The sequence below is a fragment of the Pleuronectes platessa genome, chromosome 21, assembly GCF_947347685.1.
Source record: "Pleuronectes platessa chromosome 21, fPlePla1.1, whole genome shotgun sequence".
Classification (NCBI taxonomy): Eukaryota; Metazoa; Chordata; class Actinopteri; order Pleuronectiformes; family Pleuronectidae; genus Pleuronectes; species Pleuronectes platessa.
Genome location: NC_070646.1, coordinates 5268035 through 5288042, shown reverse-complemented (window position 1 = coordinate 5288042; position 20008 = coordinate 5268035). Strand labels below are relative to the sequence as shown.

The 20008-nt window shown below is 43.3% G+C and overlaps 1 protein-coding gene across 1 annotated transcript; it reads right to left on the bottom strand.

Moving 5' to 3' along the window:
- Window positions 1–1276: 1276 nt before the first annotated feature.
- Window positions 1277–19430, bottom strand: gfra1b (gdnf family receptor alpha 1b). The gene is made up of 10 exons (XM_053414019.1): window positions 19391–19430; window positions 18798–19106; window positions 17913–17996; window positions 7722–7900; window positions 7301–7473; window positions 6699–6808; window positions 4523–4657; window positions 4178–4371; window positions 1925–1972; window positions 1277–1429 (listed from the first exon to the last, which is right to left on the bottom strand). Exons 1-10 carry the CDS (start codon window positions 19428–19430, stop codon window positions 1277–1279), a joined length of 1425 nt encoding a protein of 474 aa, XP_053269994.1.
- Window positions 19431–20008: the final 578 nt, after the last annotated feature.

Genomic DNA, 20008 nt, shown 5'->3' with positions numbered 1-20008 from the left:
CAAACAGTTTCTTTTTAAATCATCGTCTCAGGTTTTAGCCGCGGACGTCAACAGGGATTCAACCACACACCCTTTCTACACGTTTCTTCAAATGTGAGGATGTTTCCAAACAAGTCGTCCGTGTTCATTACAGCTACACTCGTTGAATCTCTTTAATAATTACAGTGTCGTTAAGTTGATGATAACCATGTGAGTGTTTTCATCTTTTCCTTCCGTTTGCATCCGCAGTAATTGCCGGCAATTAACGTGAACTGGCTTTTGTCTTTGGGCGTCGCTCGGCTCGTCCCTGATTCGTCAGAGCTCCGTCCTCTCGCTCTTTAACGGGATATAATTAGGTGGAAAATCTCAAATAAAACATAATAGAAGAAGTCAAATGATTCCAAAAACACATTTGACTTTTTTTTAGCCATTAATTCTAAACGTTCTCGCTGCTGTTACAGATAGTTCTGGTGTCCCTGGAGGGAAACACCCTTTAAGATAACATTATGCACTTTGCCATTAAAATAGAATTACACAATAAAGTCGTATCTCCCGTCACATTTTATAAATCGAGGCTACAACAGAAGAAGCTGAGACGCCTCGGTCACCGAAAACTAACGTTACAGACGATATGTTACAACCTACCAGCAGCAGACTGAGGCCCGAGTTCACTTTTCACGTGTTTTATGTACAAAATGGGTTCTTCAGAGGCGATGTGATAAAACCACAAAACCACCGTGACAATCAAATGGATCTACAAAACGACTCTACGCTCGACATGTGGAGGAGAAACGTGTCGGGTTCTCAGGGCCGATCCCTTCAGAAGGTGATGAGGTCAAATGTTTACCTGGTTCCACACAGTGTCACTGATCAGTCGTCCTTCATGATGCTTTAACACTCACAGCTCAGCACTTGGTTTTCCTTTGGGAGGAAGTCTTTGACGCTCTGGAGACTCGTCCGCTTTATCCTCAAAACGCCGTTCAGCACGTTGGCAGTCAAACTCACATTTCATTTCAAAGAAGTGGATCAAAATTAATCAGATTTGTATTTTTTTTAAGTCACCAAATTGCTCCCACGAGGCAGTGAAGTCAAATGAGCTGATATCTCAGCAGCAGCAGCAGGTTCAGTTTCAGCAGATCAGCTCCTCAGGTATAATCCACTCTTGATTCCAGGGCTCTCGCTCTTTTCCACTTCATGACAAACAAAAGAAACACGTAGGTTTTTCGCTCTCTGGCAAATGAAAGTTCATGAGTGGAGTCACGTCTTGAGATGAGAGCGCCGGGTCGAGACTCACTTCCTACAAAAGGTAGAATCCTCTTCCTTCTAGCACTAGAGGTGTGAAGGCAAAGGCCAGAGCCAGGAGCAGACTGGAGGTGTGCAGGCAGCCCAGCTCGGCCGGGGAACTTCTGGCGACGGCGTTGGAGTCGCTGGACTCGTCCAGTTGATGGTTCTGTGGATGGAAAGGAAAGAACGTTAAACCGAAGAGAAGAATAACAAAGATATTTTTGAAATGGATCATTTATTTCCCTTTCTGTGGGATCCTGCATAAATCTGAGATTCGGCTCAATGGAAATCATAATTATTCCTATATGAAGGTCATAGAAGTAGAAATATTGTCAATATAAAGTTGATAATAACTGGATTTCTGTCAGACTTAAGAGATTTAAAGGTGATGCAGTGACAACACAAAGTGCAGTGGAAACAAACATAGTTAATAAATAATTTTGTGACTAATCAAAGTATAAAACTATTGAGCTTAGTTCATATTTGTATTTTCTAATATCCAGATTTAAAGTATCTGTGTAAAAATATGTCTTATCATATGTTGAACTACCCTTGGTGTCTCTACTGACGTTTCTTTCTCAAATATTAATCTCATTCTCCTCACAAAAGCTTTTATTAGATCTCGTACAATACAAGCTCACAACAATACAACAAGTCTCACCACACACTGCTCAGCATCCACCGTTTGATTGGACACCAGCTTCTGGGCCTTGAGGGAAAACAACAAGAAACGAAGCAGGAGAGAAACGTTAACTTACATTCTGTGTGATCGTCTTTCAAGATCACTCACTGGCTCAAGATGGGGCAAAGAAAAACACACACAAAACACACAAAGAGTTGTCTGCTTCTTCCATGTCGTCAATCATCGAGTTAAACTCCCACAGCCGCGATTGTGAAGTAAACATTCTCCCTAAAGTAAATTTCCTTCGTTCCCACCGGTTTCCATAACTTTGACCTGCAGGAACCCTGATGTCCAAATCCACCCCATCCCCCGACCCCCTACCCCCCCCACCCCTCCTCCAGCAAGACGTTCACGAATCCAGAGTGTTTGTGTAAAAGTTTGTCTCGGTGAGATCCCGGTGATTGTGCAGCCTCAAGGTCACAACGATTTAATGCGTTGAAACTTTTTCTCTGGCTCCTCCGAACCCTCTCAGCCGCACGCAGACACACACTCGCAGACACACACTCGCAGACACACACTCACAGACACACACTCGCAGATACACACTCGCAGATACAGAGATGGACCACAGAAAATGATAAAGTGACTCTACAGTAGTTTGGGGAACAATAATAAACACGGCACACATTGGTTTTAAGTAGAGAGGATTCCACGAGGCAGGATTGTGGAGAAGAATGATTAATTGCTCTATAGGAGGTCTTTCCTCCTGCAGGAGGTTTTTAGCGGCGATAAATCATATTATCACTATTAAAATCCAATATGATAGATCGTCTCGCTTAAAGTTTGTGATATCATCTCATTTAAAAGATATAGCCCCGTGGTATTTACCCGAGGAGGAGCAGCAGAGGTCTGAAGTGTTGTTAGTGAGGCCAGAGAGTAACAAAGCAGCCGCAGCACATTCCAACACAACGTGTCGTCATTTCACGATGTTAAATGTTTACGTCAGCGTTTTCGCTACAATTGAATTTGATATTATATAAATTATTTACGAAATGGAAGAAAGGATAATAAGCAGAAATTGGTGAAAGCCTTCTTCTGGGACTTGAACCAGTTCTTGTAGAGTCGCTCTCCACTGGTCATTGAAGAGAAAACAGGTTTCAGGCACTAACTCAGTCTCGACCGTTTTTCTTATATTATATGTTTATATTATTGAGATACTGTAAGAGGAACTCAGTTCTTACATAACACATTTGAATTAGTTATTGTATGATGTATTCAGATGCAGGGGGTGGAGGTTCATTAAAAGGATGAGCCTCATGCTAACAGCCATTATTTACATGTTGATTATATAAGTTCTATTCTATTTTATATAAGGTAAATACAAAGTTCAGTCTTCTCTCTCTCTCTCTCTCTCTCTCTCTCTCTCTCTCTCTCTCTCTCCTACTTTCTCTTACACACACACACACATTAACTCTGTGGGCCTTATATGATGTTTCTGTGGCGTGGCAACCAATTAGCTTTGACACGACAGATTTGGAAAGCCTGACTTTCTGCCCGGGGGGGTCGGGGGGTCGGGGGTCGGGGGGGTAGTAGACTGTGCACGCCATCATAAAACCATCCGTGATCCATCAAGGTGACAGAGCCTGACGTGTTACGCTCAGACGGATCTCAAGTTGGATTCCGGCTCTTTTCTCTCAGACGTTTTTGGAGGTTTCTAATGATGTTTATTGGAAAGTATATATTCTGCTCACATTCAGGGTCCACATTTTAAATTTGGGTTATTACTTGAAAATGTTTACATGCTCTGATGTGCAGAAAACACATCACTGCAGCACCTCTTGTCATCCTCTGTCTGAAACCACTTGTGGCTCCTGTCTCTTTAAGGCCCCCCCGTCCTGATAAAGCCCAGTCTGCTCTGATTGGTTAGCTGGTCTACTCTGTTCTGATTGGTCAACCACTTCCAGCACGTGTAGCCTCAGCTCTCACTTTACCTGCCGTGGTTAGGGGGCGTGTCCTATGCAAATGTGGGGAATTGTGACGTCACAATGATGCAGACTTATCTGCCATAACTTAATGCACGAGGCACAGCCACTAGCTGCAAACACATACTCCCCCCCCCCCCCCAGCAGCACTGAGAGCAATGCAGGTATAATATACTCTTTTCTGGAGGCTCCTAAAGTCACAATGGTGCAAAAAAATTGCTTTAATAATGTAGAGAAATCTGTTTTCAAATCTTCTCTCACATTTACATATTTAATCAATGACATTTCCACTAAATAGATAAAGATTCACCTGTAAGGTTCCACAGATGTGATATAACGAGTCCCTGTCGAGATGTGGTTTGGTCAGGTCTGCGTCCAGAGCGCCAGCGGTTCGCTCCTTAGCTCTCCGGCTGATGCTCGGATCTGCTGCCGTGGGCCGGATGGGGGGCTGGGGTTGCCAAACTCCGACATCAGTACCGTTACCAAAAGCCTGGATGGCATTACCTGCAAGAAACACAGAAGGAATAGGATTAAATGAAATGGTGATACTATTGATACATGAAACTATTCCTTCCATGGAGGCATTTAAACTCAGTGGTACAAAGCTGGGATGGAAATCTGTTTCTTTACAGAACTCCTGAATGTGGGGACTCACGCAGGCATCTGTTCTTGGTGAAAACCTCTGAGAATTTATCACAGTCCGGTTTGCCGTTCCCGCTTTTGCTGCAGTCGCACCACGGCGAGAGGCTGATTCCCAGAGATCTCACGTAATTGGGCGTCATCACCGTACCTGCGGCACAGAAGAGAAGAAAGCCTCAGTGAGTCACAGCTGGAACCTCCAGGACTCGTCTGGATTCGGTCGCACACATTCAAGGCTGTGCACACTTTGAAATCTGATCAGGAGCCTTTTAAACCCCATTTACAAAGTCTATAGAACTTGCACTGGATTGCAAGGTGCTTCATTAAGGAGCCGTGTTATCATGCATAACTATCACTCTATCAATGCTTCCCTTTTTAATAAGGAGCCCATTGACTCTACCCTCTGCTTTGACTTTGACGCAGCAACCTACTGCATCGTTGTGATAGAGCTCAGAGACACAACGATATCGACAATCATCACGATAAGTGTCTCACGACTATTTATTTAAAGTTTAAAGACTAATTTAAGCGTCTGAGTGAAAGTTGAGGTTTCAAACTCTTTATAAGAAGAGACTGGCAAATATTTGATAAACAGCTAAATATTTTGACAATGCTATTTTGTGTTGCTATTGGAGAGAATTATAGTCTTATACTTACAGATATAGTTTTTTAACCCTACATGGTTATTGTTATAATTGACTTATACATAATGTACCAAATGATATAGCAATGACAGTGGTCCTGTCTGTCCCACAACATGTAGAACATTATAAAAGATGATTCTGATGTAAGTTGTCCTCCTGATGTAACGGAATGAAAGCGCTTCCTTCCTCTTCATGAGGACAGACAGGTTTCTTTGTCGTGGTGACACCAGGGGGAGCCGTTAGAGGCTGTGACCTGTGTGTGAAGGGCCGCAGATTAAAATGTCCGCCTGTTGCGTTCTCGATTGGTCACTGTTGCCCCGCGTTCAGATCTCATTATGAAAACTCAGTGGGACGTCATTTTTTCCTCCTCCACATAATGAAACCTGCTGGTGGAGGACGGACTGATCAAAGGGAAGTGAGCGGTGCGTGGCGCACGGGGATTGAACTGTGACGCCGTGTGCTCCCCACAGATTTGCAGGTTATTGACTGTGATCTCGTCTGTCTGGCTGCCTCGTCGATCCGGTGCACATCAAGATAAAGTTACGTGAACATCTGTGAGGGACGGGTGTGGGTTGGATTACACGCCGACAAATCAGCCACAGTTCAGTGCCACAGTTTAATCTATAATAAAAAACAGAATACGAGCAGGTTGTGTGTGATTTCAGATTCCTGATGAGAATTCTGTCATGTTTTCAACGCTTCTTAAGACATAATTGATTCAAGCAAATCAAATTTTCTAAATCAGGGGCCATAAAGGGGCCTCAATTTACATAAAAAATCTTATTCAAGCACATTGGGTTTTTCAAGAAAGATTAGAAAATAAAAATTCTTAATAACATTTATTATAGTAAAGATTTAGCAGGTGTCTATTTCTTTAAAGACTACTGACAGGAGAAGGCACTTCAGGGGCCAATTTCAGCTGGGCCCTGTGCCTCCCTGGTCTGGGATCCGGCCCTGGTGACCACACAGGTAAATCCTCTCTGTGCTTTAAAGGAACATGTTGTGTATTCTGTGCAGTTATAGAGGAAGAATCTACGGAGGCCTTCAAGGGCAAAACACAACAACAAATCACAACACACAACACAGCATCTCAGCCCTTCTGTCCAGTTAAAGAGATTCACAGTGAACCCGTCCAATCAGCTGTGAGCACTACCTTCCTACCTCTGTCATTAGAAGTTGATGAAAGTTAAATCAATCCTTATTTACTGTTGTTATCTACAGTTGGGTTTTGTAATTTTGTGATTTGCAACAGCTTTCTGTTTTCTACTGGATTTGAAAAAACTAAATCAAATAAAATCCATATACATCGCTTTTAATTAAACAGTTGAAAGCTTCACGCAATCAGACATGAGAAAAACTGAAGATAAAAAATTCATCACAAACAAGTTCGATTGGAAAAATCGTGTTCATGATTCGCAAAACTGATTCTGCTCCGTCCTCGTTCCCTCGAGTTCCCTGATTGTCACCGAAGCAAATCAAAAGAAGCACCGGTAGCAGCGCGACTAATTCTCAGGCCATTTCTGAAAACCTTCCGAGGGAATCACTCACCGATGAGTCCTGAATACGACAGCAGACAATCAGCGTAGTTCTCCCTCAGACAGCCGGAGATGGAGCGAGCTTCTGGCTGACAGTTACTGATGAAGTCTGCCAGCCTTGACCTGGAAAAAAACAAAAAAAACGAGGATAGAAATGCAAATACCCCTGATGCTGATATTGGATTTCAGGCTCGTCGGGAGTGAAGCGCTTTGTCACATTTATAAGAAACGGTTCAACGATTTAAAGACGCGTGAAAACAAATCAGTGTTTCCTGTTAAACTCTGTTAAAGTTTAACTTGTGAAAGAAAGAAAAGAGTAGTAGCTCCTTCACTGAACGAAAGACCGAGGTCATAGTGACTGGTCTTGAATTAAACTCTCAGTTTTCAGTTTGAACTTGTCATGTCCTAGAAGAGAATCTCTGCAGGTGATGTGAAATTATATATAATATAATATATCTATTTGCAATGAAGTAGGCAAGAGGAGTCAAAGTTATTATATTCCATTCACTCCAATCTGCAGGATTTTGCACTGTGGGAGGAACCTGGAGAAAACCCATTAACCACGTGGAGAACACGCCAACTCCACACAGAAAGAATCCTTAATATGTTCTTTACCTGCAGATGTAGTTGGTCTTGCAGGAGCTCTGCAGCGACAGACAGTTGGGTTTGTCTTTGTCCTCGTAGGAGCAGACGGGCACGATGGTTTGTCGTCTGCGTTCCTCGCAGGCCGTCTGGTCCCCTGCTGGACAGGAGCAGTACAGCATCCCATAGCTGTATTTAGCTGGAACCTTCATTTTGGGAAACAGGGAGGAGAGAGAGCACATGTTGACTCCGGTGCCCGTTATTCCCTGGAGGGCAAACTCCATCCTGAGCATTTTCACCTTCCAAGAGCAGCTCCTGTTTATCAAGATCCTGTTGTGCAACTAAATGTGAAATTACACTTTAATCAAAGCATTTTCACGGCTTGTGTTGGCGTCGAAAACCACAAAATCACACTCAGAAAAAATAAGCTTGGAGTAACTTGCTGCTTCATTACCTTGTCAAAGAACTGTCGCAGGGCTTTGTGGCACTTGCGCTTGTTGCACGCCTCGGAGGCAGACACCCGGCTGGTGCAGGGGTTGATGTACGCCGAGCGGTACTTCTTACACGTGTCGTTCAGGTTGCAGGCTTTGGCAGCGTTCAGGCAGTTGTTCTCCTTCGTGGATGCCGGCTCGGCTGAGAGAGAGAGAGAGGAGAGACGGCACAGTGCTTTATTGTGAAGGTGTTAGGATGCAGGAGATACTTGCTTGTCGTTCGAACAGAGAAAGAAAACAAGATGGATCATGAGGGAAATATTGTCCTGCGTTGAAATTCAAGGGGATTTTACACAGTCATCCTCATTATCAGGATCATTTCCTGTGTGTAACACGGTTTCCTCACCTATGGATGTGTCACTGACTTTTTCCACCCATTATTTTGCATCCATTTAAAAAATGTCACCTTCGTAGAAATTACACAACTCCATATGAATCCACATTTCTAAGGAAGCTTCTTTATATCTCTGGAAATATGACTCTTTTATGATATATATGATATTTTGGGACATTTCCTCGACAGACTCAGGTGGTGAAGACACGTGGCAAAGGGCCGAGTCGGAATCGAACCTGCGTCCTCTACAGGGGGACTTCAGCCTTAGTGTTGTGTCAATATTTACGTGAAGCATCCAAATGATGGGAAGTGAATATTCATCCCAGATATCCCACTTGATATATGGTCCTTGAGATCTTTTTAGTTATTTAAAACAAAATTCGCAGAATGTTATGGAACATTTACTTTGACTGAAACAGCAAAATCATCAACAGTGTGAGAGGTTGGACTCTTTTTGAATTATCATACGTATTGTGTGGATACAGAAATACAATTTCACAGGGAAATATCTTTAAAATTATTGTACTAATTTGTTTTAAATCCTCAAATTAGATTCTTCTATCAGACTTCATTAGCTCCTCCTGATCAAGTCCCTGTGCGTCTCTTCAATATAGACAAAAGAGTATTTCCAAAAGCGACATGACTCACATGGATGCATGTTGTTGGTATTTGTGTGTCTGCTGCTGTTCTTGTATCTCACAGAAGACACAGAAATGTACTTTCTTGAAAATCCAACACAGACACCTGCTGAGTCGCTGCGTTTCCCTCGAGCTCCCTGAACCAAACCACCCATCTTTACTTCCACCCCCGTTTCCTCCCAATCGGAGCAAAAGTGCTCTGCAGCCGACGTAATGACGCTCACATCTCATTTTCTCATTTGTTGTAGTTAAAGTCCTTCCCGCTCCACTGACTCCCCGCACGGCAAAACAAACTGTATCCTCGGCCGCGGCATGGAAGAATGAATTCTGTAATTCTGCCTTTTGAGGTGGAATTGAAGTTCACTGCGCTCTTTCATGCACCGCGGAATGAGCCCTGATTAGATCTGAATACATTCCTGAACCTTGGGTTAATCACATATTACAGAAGCCATTACTTACATCTGACAAGTGCCTGGAGATGTGGGCTGTGATCCTGCAGTGGCCGTTTGTGGCTTTTTGGGCCATAGGTGTGACAGATTTACCTCAGAATGCTAAACTTGGCTTTATTAACACACTCTTACTCTGAGGGATCTGGGTTAAAACGTGGCTTTGTCTGTGTGTGGCTGTGAAGCTGAGAGATAGAAGGTTGGGAGCTGTAGGTCAGGAGTGTGACATCACCGACACCCACTTGGCAGGAAAAATACTTTTCAAGGGCACTTTTGCATTTAATCAGCTAATTGTGTGGTCCTACTTTCTCCTTCTGGGGAATCGCTTTAGCACAAACCATCTTTCATATCTATCTTCTTATTCATCGGGAGGTTGGTGACGTGGCAAATTTCAACAAATACGCCCCAAGAGCGCGTGAAGAGCATCATGTCGGAAAACTGCGACAAATCACAAATGTGATTCAGAGCCATGAATTCAATTTGACATCACCAGTTACATAAACAGGCCGTGGTGAAGGTTGTTGTTAACAGTCGTCTGGGCCGTGGACTGTTTGTAAAGGTGGACGACACGTCTCCTCTTCTGAAGCCGAAAAAACACTTATACTTGGACAAACATCGGTGTGATAAGAATCTGTCTTTGAGGAAAACTATAATTTATTTGTGTTTGGACTTTTTAAGTTCTGTCCACGTCCCATCCACTAACATGGAGGAAGCTGGATTAATGACCTTTACTGCAGCGAGGCTTCACTTTTGAGAAGCTGCCATGTCGTCCATCATATTTATAAACAGTCTATGGTCTGTGCCTATGTGCAATTTGTATAATTTTGTGTTGCATGATCTGTTTGTTTCTATAATCCTCTTAAAGTCCTAAAGTTTCAACTAAATACCGCGAAGCGTCTCATTTGATTTACAGACAAAGCCCACCACCCACAAAAAGGTGATTTGTAACCTGACATCACTTCCTGTTAAAAGGCCAGTGGAGCTGAAGGAAAACAAATCTCCCTCAGACGTCTTGGGTGTCACCCCCCCCGGGCGAGGCCACCGCGCTGTCACTGGCGCAGACCCGGTAACGAGCCGGTCTAGGAATCCGACCCTTTGACCTCTAACAGGTTGATACTAAAGATCCCAGAGAAGAGGTCAATTATCGTGTCCTAGGGGCTGCTCACTGGTGAAAGTGAGAACCAGAAGTCGACGGGTTTTGTAAAACCCTGAGGGGGGGGGGTTGGGGTTTGGGTGTTAGTGGTGGATTTAAAGTTTTAATAGATTAATGAGTAACTATGTGAAAGTATTCGTACACATGGATGTATCTGTGCTGGAGAAGAATCCGTTGGTCTTGGTTTTTTTAAAGAACGAAAGACATGTGATTGTATTTTCTTTGCTGTTCTGCTTGGAAACGATTGTTGATGCTTGATCAAAGTTCATCAGTTGATCGTTTTTCAGTTGATTAGTGAATAAATTACTTTAAGTCATCTAAGCAAACAATTCTGCAGAAGTGCTTTTATTTCTGGGGAGAATGAAGCTGAGGAACAACATTTAAGAAAAAAACTGATGCAGAGGTTCTCGTGTCTCAGGAACATCCACATCTGATCCTATTTTTGCGCGGGATGTGGAATAAATAAGAGTTATAAAACGTCCTGGAGTGAAGCCACCGTTTTGCACAGGGGCGGTGAGGTCAGAAGCGGCAGAGTCGGTCCTAAAACCTCTCGCCTCCCGAGGGTTTAGTTCCACTGCAGCAGCTCTGGATAACAAGGTTCTGACGAGAAATCGCTCAGGCCACTCTTTTCTTCTTAGACTGTGTTCCCCGACTATAGGAAAAGCAGATTACACTTATATGAAGTGCTCCAGTGTGATCCACTAACTAAACCACAGGCGGCTGCTGAATGGAGATGTAGAGGCAACAAGTAAATAAGCTTTTGAGGTACATATTGGTATCTGCCTTTCTAGTTGCCGATATGCACCGATGTGAAAGCTTTTATTTAACACAATAATCGATGCAGAGATGTGAACTCATGTTTATTTCTTATATTCAATATATTTGGTTGTATTTGTGTTTTCGTTATATTTATAGTTATTTATGTGGAAGAATGTTGTTTTCAAGTTTAAAATATCCACACTAAATTGCATTTCTGTGTCATTAGGAGTCATTGCTAAATTTGCTTAATAATTATTCATGTTGTCCAAGTATAAACAAGCCACCGTCCAGCCTGAAGTGTGGAGGCCTCTATTATCTACATTTCACATATCGTGTTTTCCAGCCCCCTCATCTCCCTTTAGACCTGATTCCCCTTCATGTTCTCCCTCGCCCGGAAACTTAAAACCATTACCCAGCCCCCGTTTACAGTCGGCATGGCTGTCCAAAATAAAAGTCCTTAGCCATGTATCACTGCTTTATGTAATCCCTCCACTTAGTGCCTGCCCTCTTTGTCGTCCCCTTATAAAAGAAAGAAAACAGCGGTGGTCAGAGACGTTCCCTTCGTCTATTAGGCGTCCTGCCAGCGTCACTAAATCCACGCCAGTGTCTCCGAATTTATGACCAGACCCGAGACCCATTTATTAAGTGCACCCGTGTAATTAGCAAAATCTCACTTAGCTCCAACTGCTCCGGTTATTCCTTCCCTCCATTTAATCCTCCAGGCAGCCATTCGTCCTGCGTTGACTTAAAAAGCATTGCTGGAGTTTTAACACACGACTCTGTGCGAGGACGCTGCTGCAGAACCGAGGAACTCGTGTGTTTGAGGCAACGACGACGGGAGATTAGAATATTTAGCACTTGTGACGAATGAAAGTTGCTCAGATGTTTGATTTTTCACAATTTGCAAGCCACCAACTCCCTTTAAAAGTTTCAGTTTGGGGAGGGGGGGGGGGGGGGGGTTATCATGCAATAACATCTCTGCTGGCAGATGGGACTCGGTTGTGAATGAGGTAAAATAATATGACATATGGAGCTACTGTGCCTGCAGGACACAGGAGGGAGATGAGGAAATTCAAGTGCAATCCCTGTGGATGCACCTGTTGATGCCGTGCAGGAGTCGGGGGGGCACTTTGTCTTCCTAGTTTTTCAAAAAACTTAAATATAAAACTATCCCGACAGGTAAATTAGCTTCCTCACCATCCGTAATTATCATTTAATATCACTTAATGGATTTTCTTCATTGTTCAGAACAACCTTGTGTGTAAAATTTCCTTTAAAAGATAGAAATTAAATATATAATTAGCATATTTACAATCTATAAATGTATATAAATGAACATACTCACCATTAAGGAGAATAAATCATGTTTGTATATTTAACAAATTATTCTCAGAAAACTTGATTTTAATCGATGTACATTTACATTTTTATGTAAATCAAACAGACTTTTACACATTACTGAACATGAATATTAACCCTCCTGTACTTTGGGTGAGAAAACCTTACATGATTATTTACATGTCACTGCTAATGTATGATAATTTCAAGGTTCTGGATGATTTGCATGTATGAAGTTTTCCATTTAGCACTAATGCACATGTCACATCGCAGCCTGAGTGATTATGTGCTTGTGTGCGTGCGTCTGTTTGTGTGGGTGCAGCGTGTGTGTGTTCGGGGTCACATCGAATGATTTAATTCCTGACCGAGGAACATCCTCCTGCGTGTCACCTGCAGCACGCAGCGTTTCATTTTTTCATTTTCAAAGCTGTGATTAGCCGGAGCCTGCATCATCGCTCATGGTGGCGTATCCACTTGCCCCCCCCCCCTCAACTTGTCATCGCGGCTAAGCCATCGGCTGCACTCAACTTTGTGAGGAGTTCACACTCTGCAAAGCCCGAGCCTTCATCTGCAATGATGTCGGGTTAGTACATAAATGTGTTTGTGTGTGTGTGTGTGTGAGCAGAAGTGATAAATATTATTTCCTGAATGATATTCAAATTGTCAAAATATAATTTTTGGTGTAGCTTAATTCAGAAGCATCAGAACTCGGCAGCAAAGTAAGAATGACATTTTTTCAGGAGTGTTTTACTTCAACATTTCAAGTCGTATCTCTCTCTCTCTCTCTCTCTCTGTCTCTCTCTCTCTCTCTCTCTCTCTCTCTCTCTCTCTCTCTCTCTCTCTTCAGCTGAACATTAAATGATGTCTTCTCACAGTAAACTATACTCTCAGCAGAGGAGCTGATATGAACCGAAGTTTTGATTAAGTTTCTTCAAATTAAAGTTAAATCGATTGTGTTAAATCACAGGTTGATTTTTGTAGTTTTCTTTTATCGGCTGTAAAGTGATTGATTTGAGGTGGTGCCACAGAAATTTGTCGTAGATTAAAACAAATAAAAAAATCTGATTAGATTTAGATTTTAAGAAATTTAAGAATTCCAATAATGAAGAATGTCTTCAGCTTTAAATTGTAATCCTAAATAAACTGTCTTCTTTCTATATCGACATTGTTTATATGTTTATATCGTTGTTTGTATTGTTTGTACTGTTTATAGGTCGATGATGTTGCTCTCAGATTTGAATGTTGATATTAGGTTTGGGTTTTATTCTTGTAACCTTCTTGTGTTTAGTCTTTTAGATTTGTCGGTTCCTGTTTTACTTTGAAGCTTCCTGGTTTCCTGTTCCTGTGACGGCCGCCTGCTGCCATGTGTCTCACCTGAGTTCAGGCTCCTCTGTTTGTTTGTCATCTGAATATGGATTTGTACTTCTATCAGCTACCAACTGAACCGTGAGTCTGATTGTGGTGAATTAAATCCACCGTCCTCTTTCTGCTTGTTTTGTCCTACAAACCCCAACGTCCTGACCTCAACACTTTAAAGGTCACGTGTCACGTTGAAGGTTGATTTCCTTTATATTTATTGTATAAACGTTGGTATAACTGTGTCTAGCCCTTTTTCAAATATACTTTATATTGTGAAAGTAAAACTCTGAAATCCAGAACGTTTGCCTCGAATCCAGCGAATCCTCAACTTTTCGAACATTTGATTACGAAGCGTTTAAGTGAATTTCCAACCCTCGGCTTGTGTCTTATTATCGGCCGCCGAGCTTCCTCTGGTTAACTCGGTTGGAATAAATTGCTTTATTCCGCTGTTGCAGAGGGGCCGACCAAAAACAAAGGCGACGCGTGGGAAAGGAAATGCCTGGAGATGAGCTGCTGATATGACTGAGAGCAGTCTTGTGTGCGACGGCTCAGCAGATTTAAACATTTTCTCCAACCGACGGCCGCTGTGATGTTCAGCTGCGGTTTGTCTGCTCGTGTCTGAGCAGCCGACCGAGCCGGCCCGGCCCGAGGCGACAGGACAAAGACTGCTGAGGATTAATCTGTTGCTTCAGGCGGCGAGACCCATGGAATTGTTCTTGAGATCTTTTGCGATGGAAAAAAAAGAATCATCCCCGAACTCGATTCTCGGTGAGGCTGATGATGAGCTGAGAGGATGGTTATGGGAGGAGAGGGCCTGGATACTGGGCTCAGTGGTGAACCATCGTGGGTCCTGGTGAGGGTGGCTGTGTCCATGTAAATTGAGTTTGATACTGAAAACATTTTAGGAAATATGTTCCAATTTAGTATATGTGTAGAGGAATTGCTGTATTACACAACTGAAAGATAAAATCTGAAATTCAGATTGAAGCTCAACTGGTTTGGATCTGTTGGGGCCCGATGCCGATACCAATATTAGGGTAGTAAAATATTATGAAAATTTGGCAATGACTCCAAATATGTCTATCAAACTCTAAATTTAATTTAGTCTTAATATTTAAACATAAACTTCCCTGTACAAACAAAAACCCAACTACAGCCAAATATATCGAACACAAAAATGATATATAAATGTAAAAAATTCACACAAGATATCCACATGAATGCACATCTGCATTGTTTTTTGTGTAAAATTAAAGTTTTCATGTATTCCTCACTTTCAAAATAAGATATAAACCGATTTTTGTCCTTTTCAGAGTAAAGCGATGAGAACCTACAGAAGGAAACAGTGGATTTTACTCCCTTGCTCATTCTTATGTACAGCATGTGCTCCTCCCCCCAAAACATCCTCCTGTGATCTAATCAGTCCTCGTACCGGTGGTGCCAGACTTTCTCTGGAGAAGGAGAATCAGTACATCTTGTCTTGAAAATCAAAAAGAAAAGTTGCTTATACTTATGAGTTGAGAATGTGATGTACAAGCAGATAAACTCTGACAACAAACCCTGCCACCTCAACTTCAGCTGCAGGATTGTGAAGAATATAAACACGAGGCCGCAGAAGCATCGGTAATAATCCCATGTTGTGTGTGGAGCAGTATGATTTAGTGATGATCTCGAGTTTTGCTTGTTGCCCCCCGGTGCTGCAGTAAAGAATTTTTAAAGGTGTAAACAAGGAGTCTGTGTGTGGTACAGAGGCAACTGTCTTCCCATCGTTCTCCCCCTCGTCTGCACAACAGCATTGTGATGCATGTGGTTCACTGATCTATAAAAGATGCAGAGTTGAATATCAGCTCCTGTTGGAGACCATGTTCCGGTAGTCACGATCTTCAGGCTCGGTATTGATGAGGATATAAATACCTCATAAGCGAGCGGCTTTGGTTGGAGCCATAAATAAAGAAATGTGAGTCTGTGAAGGTGGAGCTCAAAACAAAGTAGGGCTTGCATGAGCAGTGGGAAACCGAGTAGCCACGCTAATGTCAGGGCTCCGTGGCTTTCAGTACCGGGGTGATAGGCATTCATGCATCACTCAGGATTCTTAGAAATGACTGAAAGCAAAGTCAAGATTGTGAACATGGTAAACATTTCACTTTGCACCACGGACTATATATGAAGACAGCAATCACCTAAAGATGGACGACATGATAGCTCTTTAAGAGTGAAGCCAAATCGTCTCAATCGCCCCCTGGTGACTGGCTGCAGTATAGGTCATAAACTCCACCTCCTCCATGTTAACAACCTAAAAAGTCCAAGGAAACGTGAAATAAATTCTTATCTTTCAACGAGCAGTGTGCAACGCCACTCGATTGACCTGATACTGACTCACGATTGGCCAGTTCTGTGCAGTGATTGGACACATGAACGTCAATGTGTCACGTGTCTGTGATATTTCAGATTCATTCTACTGCACCAGGAGGAAGCGGAGCTGCATCTTCCATCTTTATATCCACTCTATATGGTTAACACTGTCGTTGTGAGTCTCTCTGAGCTGCGGACACTTCAATCTTGATTTCTTCTTTCGAGATATCTTTCAGTTTCATCATCATTTGCGAGAAGTCATTTGGGGGTAAATAAAATCTAATAAGTAGGTCTAATAACCTGGATTTGTTAATCATTGCAGTGATCATCACGTCTTAGCAGTGAACACAGGAGACCCAGATGATTCTAGATCACATGAGCATTATTCCACGCAGCCCGCTGCCCGAGGCCGGGCTTAGTCTCACACGGGAATGAGGTCACTTATGGCAAATGGATTTCTTATATCTAACCCATTAGGTGATTATTTATTTTCAGAAGCGCCTTTGGCTGCTTACATGCTTCTATACATTAAACCGTATGTTTCCTTTAACGTAGGAGATATCTTACACTAGCGCCACCTTTTATAATGATTAAAACCACGAGGTGCACATAATGTGAGTCACTGGCTTTGGTAGAAGAGCTTTTTATCAGCTGATCAGATTTTACTGGGATTTCTTTAGATTTCGGGCACTCCGTCTTATTCTTCGGGGCCTTTTTAATAATCGCTGTCTTATTGTACTTCGAGAGCCATAATCCGAAAGCCTCACAAATCCTCCCCTGCAATTCGTCTTCGTCTCACATTGATAGATCAGGGCGGGGAAATCAGGTTGCAATAACTTTTTCTTTACCCTCCGTTTGAAAATACAGACAACCATTATGTCATTGCACGTGGAGCAGGGGCCACAGTGGTACGCTAAGTGGATTCAATCACAGGGAGTGAGGGAGGGAGGGAGAGAGAGAGAGAGAGAATCAAATAACCATTTTTTTTCCTACACTGAAATAGTAGCTGGCCAGTGCAGCAGACGTCCTTAACATTGACGAGTGCCAGCGAGAGAGAGAGAGAGAGAGAGACACACACACACACACACACACACACACACACACACACACACACACACACAGAGCTTTTATCAGTGCCATTGAACACAGACATGTGGTGAATTGCTCCTCTGTGTGTGTCTGATCCCTGCAGATCGAACATGGGCCTGTCTACGTGTGTGCTCCCACTTCACCTGCACTCCACTGACGTCTGAGGACATTCGTTTCCATTACTTTTGTTCTTCTAATTATTATTTTTTTTACATCCATGCATTCAGCCCAGGACGGCTCCCACGTCTCAGACAACACCCCCTCCTCTCTAAAAGGCAGATTAATTAAAAACCAGCTCATACTGTAACTGCTACCTCCAGCCTCCGTGCTCTGAGGGGGGGGGGGGGGGGGGGGGGGACACATGCAGACCTCTAATCGCTCTGAGAGCTTCGAAGGCGAAACACACTTAATGACTCTGCTTTGTGTACGGTGGGTCACAGTGACAGATAAAAGCTTTTGTGATGGATAAAGGGCGTTCGAAAGCTGCAGCCTGAAACCAGACGGCAACAGAAAAGAGCGGGTTGTCAAACAGTGACAGATCTTTTTTGCACGGTGATGTGGCAACTTGGGTTTGAAGCTTAACAGGGAAATAATGGCCGTGTGCAGAGTGACTTAACTTTTTCGCACAGTGTCTAAACTTAAAATCCGAGGAGTGGCAGCAATGTGAAAAAGAAACAGCTTCTCACCGGCGATGATGGGCGCCAGGCGGAAGATGTCTGACAGGCGGCTGTTGACTGGTTCATAGGGAGAATATTCCAGCAAATCGTTACCTGCATGGGGGGGGGGGGGCAGAGACAGAATGATAGTGAACATGAGGTGCAGGTGGATGTTATCTGATGCTCTTCAACGTTATGAAATCAATTACCCTGAATGGCTAATTGACTAATAAGAGCTCTTATGATGTCATGCAGGAACATGTGCAGGGGGTTTGACCTTATGTTCATTTTTACAACGAGTGAGATCAGGTTGTATCGTGGTACGTGTGCCGGTGCCATAAACCTCTGGCACCATGGAGATGGTGTTGGACATGTATTTGTTCCTGCTTGATTTTATAAGCAGACCTGCTCGGTGCAACGTGACTAATATTTACACTTCAGTGAGTTCAGGGTTAAACGTGGTGAAGGGTAATAAATAATGTATTTGAGTAGAAATCTGAGGTCCTTCTCTTTTGAGAGTTTTCCCTTAAAGCTGCTCTCTCTACACTTCAGATGTGATTGTTGTACTTTTACCCCACTGGCGATTTCTTTGGTAGTTTTTAACATGCAAAACACATGAGATGATGAAAATGCATGATAATAAAGTAGTAGTAGTACACATTAATGAATCTGTAAAAATAATCCCCAGCATGAAATACTCAAAGGGACAATTTGCCTGCACAATAAATACTTTAATTGAAATACTTGTAATGCCAATTTCCATAATGTATGTCTCTTCTTGTATTGTAACATTTGAAATGCAGTCCTTTATAATTGTGATGGATTCCTTTTAGACAAAAAAAGGAAAGTCATTTGACTACTTTTTAAACCAAGTCACATAGAGGTGAATGGCTCTTCTCTGAATCATTGCATTACCCTGTAGGCTCTGAAATATGCTCCAGAAGATCCGGAGGCAGTTCTTCTCCTTCTTCATGCCTCTCCTGCACCTGCAGTTGTTCAGGGGGCTCTGCTTCATGGCGTCTATGGCGCTGCGGCACTCGCCCTGCGCCTCCAGACCGGACACCGCGCTGAAGTTGCTCTCCCTGCCCGCCACACACTGCCTCATCGTCCGGTACTTGGTGCTGCAGGAGTACTCCTTCAGACACTGCTCGCTGGCCCGCACGCAGTCCAGGCGCGCGCTCCGGGAGGCTGCGCCGCCGTCGCCCTTCAAGGTGACCACCGAGTCTGGGAGTCACAAGAAGTGCGTTAGTAAAGATCCGTGCGCGCGGCTACACTTCCATTCCCTCAATCATCAATTTTTCACTCGATTGCAGTTCATTATTTTGGTTCATACAAACTTTGGATAATCAGTCAGAGCAAAGAAAACGCAGCAGTTTTACGCACGACAGAGGATACGTCTTCTCCGCACTGCCACTGTTTGCTGCGCTTATTAAACCGGATAATTATAACCATTAAACATATCACACCCTGAACATTGTAGAAATTCAACAGATGAAGTCGCTACTTACCCAGAAAGAACAATAAGATGGCGAAAGTTGTTAAAATCATGGCGCCACAGGGGGGTTTGGAAAGTGGGCTTGAACAGGGTTGATCCGCGGATTAGCTCGAAATGTCAAGAAGAATATGTCACACAGATCCACGTTGGTTGCTCGATTCGTGGGCTGAAGTGAAGCTGCATCCTGTAGATCCAACAGGGACGATCCCAACGATCCGGCAGCCGAGTCCGGCAGCTGAAACCACAGCGCGCAAATCAGCCAGGATCAGGAGTTTTGGAGGAAAACACCAGGAGCGCGCAGATGGAGCGTTCCCTCCTCTCTCTGCTCCCACCAGCTCCCTCGGGGAGACGCAGGACGAAACTTTACAGCCGCAGATTGTAAAGTAAGAAGAAGAAAAAAGGTCCTGAGCCAAATCAGTTTAACTCAATGAAGGAATTCACGTTTTTCTGTTGTAAATCCTCCAAAGGCTGGAAAAAATCCGTTCCACGCGCGTAAAGCCTGAACATCAGCAGCGTCTGGTCCGGACTCGTCTGCGTCCACATCAGCGACTGAGGCTCGGGATGCGACGCCTCAGGGCGTGACGTCATACCACTGTGCACACGATGACCCCCCCTAATCAACCAATTATCA